At 46.3% G+C, this 10,585-nt stretch overlaps 1 protein-coding gene across 1 annotated transcript in view; it reads right to left on the minus strand.

Annotated features, from left to right (window-relative positions):
* PGBD5 (piggyBac transposable element derived 5) overlaps nucleotides 1-10,318 on the minus strand; it is a 72,638-nt gene extending 62,320 nt beyond the window's left edge. The window contains exon 1 of the mRNA XM_050314302.1: nucleotides 9,685-10,318. Coding sequence (XP_050170259.1) covers nucleotides 9,685-10,123 — 439 coding nt within the window. The 5' untranslated portion in view covers nucleotides 10,124-10,318. The remainder of the gene's footprint in view (nucleotides 1-9,684) is intronic.
* Between the last annotated feature and the right edge of the window lie 267 nt (nucleotides 10,319-10,585).

The raw sequence follows: 10,585 nt of genomic DNA on the forward strand, positions 1-10,585 counted from the left end.
TATTCCAGGCTATGAAGAACCTTGGAAATTCCCAGCTTGTTCTCCAGTGTACAGTTGGAGTCACTTCCAACTTCATGCTATCAAAACATTTAATAAACAAATTCAATAACCCCAGCTTCATTTAGGAAGGAACTTTCAATTTCTCAAATAAAAATAAAAATTCTTTCATAGGAACATTTAAGCTTTTGCCAGATTCTTATGCAACACATTTTTGGAGATGCTGGGCCAGACATACCCAATTCACATGGAGACAAAAAGGCATTTGTAGTTAAGCAAATTTTAGTGAGAATACCTGACAGGGACTAGATGGTATTTATTCAATCAGAGGTTTCTGCAACTGCCTGCTTCTCCCTGCTATATATTTTAATCTCTGCAAGGTTTGTTGCAACAGATGTAGTGTAACACAAAGCACAGTGTGAAACTCAGAGCTGGTACTGCAGAGATGATCCTGCCTCAAGAATTCAGCACAGAAAACAAGGCAGTAAGTCTGTCATGGAATGCAGTGACCATGGTGGGCCTCCACAAGGCTCAGCCAGCTCCTAATTTTGCACAACTGCTTCACGCACCAAACCCACCACAAGGTGGTACTTTGTTTCCCACATGAGAAATAAACACCAAAGGTAATTTCAACCAAAAGGAGCTTGCAGGGCACCTGTGAGACAGAAAGACTGTCCCCAGGGAGGCACCCAATGCCAGGCGATGCCTCAGTGCTGTCAACTGAAATTGTCCTGCTGGGGTGGTAGGAGGGGCCCTGGCTGCCGAGCCCAGCTCTGACAGACCCCCCAGGGGAGCCCCCATAGCACCCTGCCTGTAGGGAACCCTCACACTCCACAGGGCACAATGACAGGGGGATGCTGTAGAGGTTTGACAGGCTGTTTTAGATCATCTCTAATGTCAGCTTAATTGTGAGTCACTACCCAGTAGTACAGAAGCAGATGCAGAAAGGCCTTTCTTGAGAGGTCATTCCTTATTCATCAACTACAACCCCATCAAGTGGAAAGAGCAGGACGTCATTTACTCTAAAACCCATCACTCTTTACCCAATGGGGGAGGTTTATGATACGCTTAAAGCCACACTCCTTCTTCAAAGGCCCTTAAAAGAAAGGACTGAAACTATTTGCAACGTTAGCCCTATGAAAATAGCTACATATCGCTTAAACACATCCCAAATTTTAGTGCCTAATTTCTTTTAATCTCAAAGCCAGTGACAAGAGGGAATTCATGCAGATCTCACAAGTGTAAACCTTCAAACAGTATTTTGCTTCATCTCAAACCAACCAAAAACAATGTAAAAGGACAAGTTTAGAAGTAAGGAGTAACTATGATGGCCAAAAATGAGAGAAAGTCTTTGGTTTAAGGTCTTCTCATTTAGTGATCCTGTTCAGGAATAAAGTCCAGCAAGCCACAAGCCCTTTGAAAAGGTAAATAAGAATTTATATCCACATATGTATTTATATCCATAATGCAACATGGCCAGCAAGACAGATCTAAGAGCATCTTGCATTTTTCAAGATCATCTTGGGAATCTCTCTCCCCAAACCAAATGTGGTCCATTTTCACTCATCTGCTACAGCAAGAGGTTTACGAACCACCACCCTGTCTCTGGGAAGGGCTGGCCTCCTCTTGCCTTGCAGTCCAATTGATCTATTTATCCTGTACTGGGCCAGAAAAAGTAAAACTAGATCCCCTTTCCCAACACTGTAAGCCATGTGGCTTTATGAAAAGCAGGTCCTGCTTGATCAACCTGATCTCCTCCTGTGGCCAGGTGACCTGCTGAGTAGATGAGAGAAAGGCTGTGGATGTCATCTACCTAGACTTTATTAAAGCCTTTGTAACTATTTCCCATAGCATTCTCTTGGAGAAACTGGTTTCCCATGCTGTGGATGGGCATACTCTCCACTGAGCAAAAAACTGCCTGGAATGATTTGGACCCAGAGAGTGTTGGTGACTGGAATTACATCCAGCTGGTGGCCAGTCCTGAGTGGGCTTTCCCAGGACTCAGTACTGGGGCCAGTCCTGTTTAATATCTTCATCAACAACCTGGACAAAGGATCGAGTGCACCCTCAGCAAGTTCACAGATGACACTAAGTGGGTGGGAGTGTTCGAAAGCTCTGCAGAAAGATCTGGACAGGACCAACAGGCTGAGGCCAACCGTATGAGGTTCAACAAGGCCAAGTGCTGGATCCTGCACTTGCATCACAACAACTCCAGGCTAGGGGCAGAGTGGTTGGAAAACTGCCTGGTGGAGAAAGACCTGGGGCTGCTGGTCAACAGTTGGCTGAACATGATCCAGCAGTGTGCCTAGGTAGCCAAGACAGCCAATGGCATCCTGGTTTGTATAAGCAACAGTGTGGCCAGCAGGACCAGGGCAGTGATTGTCCCTCTATACTGGTGAGGCCTCACCTTAAGTCCTGTGTTCAGCTTCAGTCTCCTCAATACGAGAAGGACACTGAGGTGCTGGAGTGTGTCCAGAAAACGGTAATGGAGCTGGAAAAGGGTCTGGAGCACAAGTCCTGTGAGAAGCAGATGAGGGAGCTGGAGCTGTTTAGCCTGGAGAAAATGAGGCTCAGAGGGACCTTATCAGTCTCTACAACTACCTAAAAGGAGGATGTAGCCAAGGTGGGGGTTGGTCTCTTCTCCCAGGTAACATACTGACAGGATGAGAGGAAGTGACCTCAAGTTGCACCAGGGGAGGTTTAGATTAGAAATTAGGAAATTTTTTTTCATGGTAAGTGTTGTAAAGCACTGGAACAGACTGCCCAGGGAAGTGATGGAGTCACCATCCCTGGAAGCGCTCAAAAATCTTGTGAATATGGCATTTGAAACATGCTTTAATGGTGAACATAGTCGTGGTACTGGGTTGACAGTTGGACTTGATGATTTTAAAGCTATTTTCCAACCATAACGATTCTATGAGTCTATATGCCTATGTGCATATATGTGTGAGTTTCAATATATACAGCCTCTTCAAAGTAGTTTTTCTGGGCATGAACTGACATGATTACCATTTCCCAAGCCCTGTAACAGCAGGATACCTCCAGGAGCAGACAGCACCATAACATCAATGGGAATAGCTGCACACTCATAGTTACATGCTGACCCCGGACTGCACACCTACAAGTGCTACCCACTTGGAAGTTAAGCAGCATCTACCTTTCCAAAAAAAGCAGAGATGATCCGACTTTCCACAATGGTGAATTTTGTAAGCAACTTAAGAAGAAAAAGATATTCTCATTTTTTGCTTCAGTTTAATCTTTCATACACACCCACCTCCCTGCCATATGTAATCAGAAATGAATCACAGTTATAACAGCAGCTGCTTTACGTCTTTTTTCTGCTTTTTCTTCACTAGAAATAACACTTCCATTTGTGCCCACTGATGGGCTCTCTGTATCTTTTATGTCAGTCCAGTAATCTTCCCATCCAATGCACAGCTAATTCCCCCATCCATACAGATGTACATGGTATTCTTGGCTTCTGTATCTCCTGTTTATCCTCCTCTGACATGATTTTTGCATCCTAACAGTGTGCCCCATCAACTACGCTTCAACTTGCTCAGTTTGCAGCTACACAGTTACAGCTTTGTATTGCTTGCTGAAAAGAAGTTGCTTGGTTTTATTCTCTGTCCTTCCTAACAGCAAGTATAGTTTGTCAACACAGATCATGTGAATCCCTTATGTTATCCAAGAAAGCAGAATCAAGAGCATGTTTTCTATCACGTGACATTAATACTAGTTGTTTTCACAGAAAATACGAAGATAATCCAGGAGTAATTTATAGACAGCCAAAATAAGCTAAGGAGCTTTCCAAGCCTATTTCCCTGCAATCTCTTGACAAGGAACTCTGGCTTAATTTTTCAAAGTCCTACTCAGCTATGTGTTTGTTCATTTTCAAACAGAGCCAGTGACTGATTAACATGCTGTTCTTTAAGGAATATGAAGTGGGATCTTGGATAAGCTCCTAAAAATGATGCCTTGCCACAATGAAGTGAGACGTCAAATGATAGTATTCTCATGCATTTGTCTTAGCCATGTATTCCTTTTGAGTCCATCTGTCCTGTTTTCTAATAACATGTCCAATTTTCAACGGTACTCAGACGAATGAGGTATTTCAGTGATTATACTCCATTGACCTCTAGTTAGGATGTGTAATTATTTCCATTATTACCTTCCCTTTGGGAAGTACCTTGTATTTCCAAACTGCTAAATCTATCTACTCCAAAATTTTAGAAGCTTGAACACAGGAGCAAAACAAAACACCTTATGAACAAGAATACCTAAGAGACATTTCCAGCTTCTTCTAAGACTGTGGCATCCAGGACAACTTCCTGTGACCTAGCAGTCTATGTAGAGTTAGCAAATCAACTCCACTATTAGCATCCTCATTAGACTCAGCAGAGAGGTTGATTTCCTCTCTAGATTGACTTAAAAATATGCAGACAAGGAAACTGTTTGCTGTACTGTTTCTGGGATGTTGACAAAAGGACATGAGTGGCTGTAGGAACTGATCTACTTCTTTTAAATGACCCCATCAATAGCTGCAAGGAGAAAAGACTCATTTTATGATCTAGGAGTAAATATGCTTTTTTCTCTGTGAAAGGCTACAGGGTGTCTATGGAGAAGACCTTGATCTGCAGTACTTGCAGACTTTCATGTCTCAAGTACTGACCAAAACACATTCTCATCATAAAAGCAGAGAAAAACAGGGTTGGGGATTTTTGCTGTGAAGTTTATCTACACATTCAGGTATTCCCCAAATGCACATGTAATGGCAGAGGTATGGGCAAAAGGAAGAAGGGAACACAGACAGCTGAGTTGCACTAAATTTTAGAATCAATAAGGCTGTCGTATGTACTTTGTTCACTTCAGTCATGACAGAAGCAGGAAAATGCGTTCTAAAGTCAGCAAAGCCTCCTGAGAAGCACATCTAGCTTTTGTAAGACATATAAGATATTAAGCCTTTGCATAATTCACTTATTTAGCAAAACTTCAAGCCTTTAAGTCATCCTATAAAGGTTTTGCAAAGCAGTAATGTACATCTTTGTGACATGTTTATCGTATCCTCCTGTAAGTGTTGTGATACTGTCATTATAAGTAATTTCTAATTAGAATGTAAGAACAGATTATACAGATACGTCTTTTTTCCCAGTATTTTCAATGGTTATGCAAGTCAAAAGCAGCTAAGTTCTCTGATGACCTAATTCAGCAGGAACAAGTTACATCTGTGTCACTTTATCCACTTACAGCCAGAGATTTTGGCCCAGATATTTCTGAAGCAGAATCTGCCCTAAGTGACTAAGTGGCTTTCATACTTTTCTTTCCACTAAAATCTTTAAGTATTGACATCAATCAAGTAAGACTAAAACCTTCAGATTCTATTCTGGACTTGAACCAATGCACCACCACTGTTAGGTGGTAGCAAGTGTATCTCCCTCTTTTATGGCCCAGCCTGACCCAAGAGCTCTTCCTCCAGGTTCCTTGTTGCTGGAATGCTACCTTCCCATCTGCCTGTCCAAGCTCTTGGACTAAAATCTACTTTAAATATTTGCTTAAACCTCTTCAAGGTGGCAAGACTGCCAAGCACGGTCTATGTGACCTCTTCCTGAGAGCATGCTGTTCTGCTGGAATACATTCTTCAAAGGTTGGTAACTTACGGCACATTTAATGTTTCAGAGAAATACTTTGGAAATCCATAAAAGTTACTTTCACTCTCTAAATGCAACTCAAAGAGAAGCTGCTATGCTCTTTCAGCAAGGAACATTCTTAACATTTTATCCTTGGGTATAGGCTTAAGGATAGGATTTGGAGGGCATAAAAAATGAAGAAAACAATAGCACTAATTGCCTGTAACTTTCAAGGCTTCAACATTAACTTTTGCTTGGGCTTCCCTGCTATTGTTGCCACCTTAAAGCATAACAATAACATAACATCCTAACAATAAAGAAGTGCTCGGATATCTTAGGTCAAATTCTCTGGTCACTGAACTACATGGATATAGCAAGTATTGGATCCTAGGAAGAAAACACCAGCTAATTCAAATCACGAAAATCAAGGAGCAGCAATACCAGGATATTTGCACCTTGTAAGACCCTCCACAACCAAAGACCAGAACCAATAGTGCCTCTATTTGTTACCAAACAGTTCCTGGTCAGATTACTGAGCTAACAAGGGAAAGCATCACCCAATAAAAGGAAGAGCACACCAATTAAATCTGAAGCAGGAGCAACCAGAAGTGAAGCGTTTGCATTGAGTTGCTGGCACATACTAGCTTGTAATAGTTGTTGCTTGCTCTCTCTCCCTCTCTAGTTCAATTACGTTTTCCCTATCCTAACAGGAGTTTGTTCTCTTATTCTTTCCACACTCTACAACCAGATCAATATATTAGCTTGGATCCAACATTAGATCATGGATGCCATCAGCCTTTCAAACACACACAGTGACCTATCCACGGACCTGCTGTAGCCAGGGGCTCTTTGTGAAGGAAAGCTATTTCAGCAACTGCCTCCAAGATCTCCTATCCATTACTGATATCCCAGTACCTCAGAGCTCACATTACTCATTTGATATTTGTGGCATGCAATTGTTTCCTCAACCTGTTTTACTCAGAACTACATAGTGCCACAAGCAACCAGTTTAAAAATCAGGGCACCACAATATGGTTGGGATTTTTCTCAGCAACTAAAAGAATGATTTCGCAGAATAGCTTAACTTGAAATAACACAAAGTGCCAGCAAGCCATCTGTTCTAACCTCTGTGTTAAAGTTAACAGCTATTTTGGATTTCAACAAAGGAAGTCAGCTACAGCTATTAATGCTGGTTTGTTTTGTTGGTTTTTGTTGTTTGTTTTTTTTCCCCCAATGGAGTCTAAGCACCCACTATTTTTATTAAATGGAACAGGAACAACAGTAACTGGAGACCCCTGAAGAAGGGGCAGAAAACAAAAATCTGGGACACAAACAGTACTGTGTTGCATTGCAATGACAGTCACTTACCTCCTCACACATAAGTCAAGCCAGACCTTTCCCAGTTTGTCAGAATCTGACACACAAGGAAGGCAGGCGTCACCACGAATACACGCAGTGACTGACTGCAGATTGAGGACATACTGAACCATCTAACACACTGCCAGCAGCCCCCAGCACATCTGGGTCTCTAGTATATTTTTGGGATGAAGTATCAGTTAGCCTGTCTGTGCTCAAGATTAAATCTAGGGATGGATATAATCCTTTTTAAAGACATAAGTTTAACATTGAGGCTTGGAAGGGAAGGGCAGTATTAAGTAATTTATTCAAAAGGTAAAAAAGTGATAGTATTTTCTACTTGTAGTTAAAAAGACCATGAGTTTTCTAAGTGGGTCTTTATTTTTTCTCATGGGAGCTTTAGCTCATTGTCATTAACTAACTTAAATCTTTTCTTCCCCCCCCCCACTCTCCCTCTCATGAAGGAGCAGTCCCCCAAACCAGAGGCTGACACTAGGTTTTATGCCAGGCTAATTCAAGGATTTATTTCCAGCATCACTGGGGCTGAAGTCTCATGAGACATTTGTCTTCTGGCATCAGATGATGTCAAGTACTTGCTACTAGGCAAACCTTGAGATTTTGACCAAAAGGCAACACTCTGAAATCTTGGTTCTAACCAAAGATATTTTTTATCTCAGTTTCAAGTAAATCTCTTCCTTTTAAACTCGGAACCTAGAAAGAAAGTATTTTACATCCAGCATATTTGAACTGAGAATACGACTTGTCAGTGCTCTGTCTGACCCCATATTTGCTTGTACTCCATTAGGGACTGAAAGACATGCTGTCACTGCAAAGGACAGCTATCTTCACCTCAGTGGAGACCTTTTCCTCAGGAGGTATGGATCCAAACTTTTGGGTCACAACAGTGTCCAATGAAGCAACAAGGGTGCCAGTACAAATATGTTTAGCATGACTCCAGTGATGATATCTGCATGGTCTAAAGCAGTCAGTCTACAAACTAGAATTACAAGAGCTTAGCTATATGCAATGCAGTAGTTTCCAAAGCTTAAAATTTGAGTAGTCAGAAATAAACATATCACAAAGAGTACATGTTTCACACATATCAAATCACGACACTTAACTGAACTTCTGCCAAACCAAATCACCATGCTATGAAGAACATTCAGCATCTATCATCACGATCAACAGAATGAAAGGGCAGCAGCGAGCTCCTCTCCATCTATTATTACCAGAGGAAATATTTACAGCAATATACATACACCTTCCTCAAGAGACATCCATATTATTTCCGTCAACCATAAATCTGACTCCTTTATGTCAAAGGAAATATGAATTCCTGGATTAACAGGTCACCAACTCAATTCTTTTCCAAACCAGTATTAAAACAGTAATCCCAGTTCTTTGTTAAAAAGGATATTACTATAAGGTAATGATATGAAGAAATAAGCCATCAAAGGCAGAGAAATTAAATGAAAACTGATGATGAAATAGCGTAACACCACGAAGCTTATCGTCCAGAACCTCAGATATGCTTATGAATGAGAACCTTCAATAAAACCTAGGAGTTCTTTACAGAAGTACCTAACAGTGATTTCTAAACATTTTATGCTCCTAGATGTCATTTCTAGAGGTAGACAGCTTTTATTTGCACATTGGTCAGAAACGCAACTGAACTTTCTCTGGGCTCCAGTGCTAGCTCCACCTTCCTCTCTAATCCCAAACTGCTTCCTCAGATAGGTTTCTGCCTGTCCCATTGCACAAATTTTAGTACAGTACTCATCTGCATTTATTTTTAACAGCAAAATGAGGGAATTAAACACTACTGAAAAAAACAAAAAGCAAAGACAAGGAACCTTAGGCCAGGCAAACTGTCAACTCAACTGACAGCAATCATCACATCCTATTCTCAGACGCAAATGCTGAAGTTCACATCCCAGCTCTTCATAACCATTAATCTTTTTTTTACAATGCCTTGCTGCTCTACTGCACAGTCAACCAGGCTGTCGAGGCCTGCAGAGAGATATGTTATAATGGCTCTACCGGCAAACCAGTGGTGCAACTCGCCACACCAGCCAGTCCACGGAGATCTCCGTGCTGTGCACTGCTGCTGCACGCCGCGCCGTGTCATTTCACCACTCTCCTGGTATTCGCTCTGCCCGAAAGCCACGCCAGAAGGGTTAAGGTTAGGGACGGCTGCACAGAAAACCTTGCAGCCAGGGGGAAATCCCAGTCCCACCTTCTGCACAGCGCAGGGCAGGTCACCCGCAGCGTCCTGACCAGCGGCTTTCCCCAGCCGGGAGTGGAGACGAGGAGCCACCCGCGCACCGCAGCACAGCCACAGCGGGGCCTGGGCACCCCATCCTGTCTGCTCCCCGCGGCGGAGCCGGCGCTGCCGGGCTCGGGGCAGCGCCACAGCCCCGCCGGGGAAGCGATGCCTGTGACTAAGCACACGCGGCCTCCCCTCGCCCTCCCACTCGCACGGGCACCAGCGGCCGGACGGCGGGGCCGCTCCCTGGAAGAAACCACCGGGCAACAGGCACCTGCCGTCTCCCGCCCCCGGGGCCGGGCAGCAGCCCAGGCCGGCAGCCAGGCCCGCGGGGCTTGCCGTCCCAAGGCTGCGCCGCGACCCGGGCACCCCGCACGGGCACCCCTATGGCCGCCCAGGCCCGCCGCCCCCGGCCCCGGCAGCTTGCCCTCCTCGTACCGCTGCCATCCTTGAAGGGAGGGGGTGGGACGTCTCGCAGCGACCGGGTCCAGCCCCCCTTCTCCGCTTCCTCCTCCTCCTCCTCCTCCTCCATAGGGCCGGGGCCGCCCTGGACGGCGCTGCCGCCGCAGACCTGCCGCTGCCGCCGCCGCTCCGCCGGGGTGGCCGCCGCCCGGGGAGAGCGACGCCGGGCCGCCCTGCCCCGAGGGCTCGGCGCCCCCGGGCGCCCCTCGTCCTCCTCGTCGTCCTCCTCGTCCTGAGAAGAGGCGGCGGAGCGGGAGTCGGCCGAGGTGCTGTAGAAGGGGTTCCCGCTGCTATCCTGGCCCGACTCCCCGAAGACGTCGTCGGAGATCTGCAGGCTCTCGTAGCGGGATCGGGCCGCCTCCAGCAGCGACAGCGCCTTCCTGCGCGCCGGCCCGCCGCCGCCCTCCGCCATCATCTCGGCCGCCGCCAGCAGCCGCCCGCGCTCCCCTCGGCCCGGCTCGGTCGGGTCCTGCGGCCGCAGGCAGCAGCCCAGCAGCAGGAGCGGCTCGGGCACGGCGGCGGGCAGGCAGCGAGTCGGGGAAGCCCCGCCGCCGCCGCCGGGGCTGAGCCCTGCCTCCCGCTCCCGCCCGCACCACCCGCCCCTGTGTGTGTGCAGGGACATGGGGGGAAGGAGCCAGCTCAACATCTCCAAGTACCACATCCAGCCAATTGCCGCGGCACTCCGCGCCCGGGAGGTGGGGTTATATGGGCGCCGCGGGCCAGCGCGGGCCGCCCACCGCCCGCCCCGCCGCCCGCCGCCGCTCCGCCCATTTAAAACCACAGCGCCGGCTGCCGCAGGGCCGCCGCTGAGCCCCGCCGCCCTGGGGGGGATGCGCTGCCGGCCCCGGCCGGAGCTGTCCGCCGCCGCGGTGCTGCA

This window comes from Myiozetetes cayanensis, unplaced genomic scaffold, assembly GCF_022539395.1.
Source record: "Myiozetetes cayanensis isolate MyiCay16 unplaced genomic scaffold, myiCay2020 scf2-11, whole genome shotgun sequence".
In the NCBI taxonomy this organism is placed as follows: domain Eukaryota; kingdom Metazoa; phylum Chordata; class Aves; order Passeriformes; family Tyrannidae; genus Myiozetetes; species Myiozetetes cayanensis.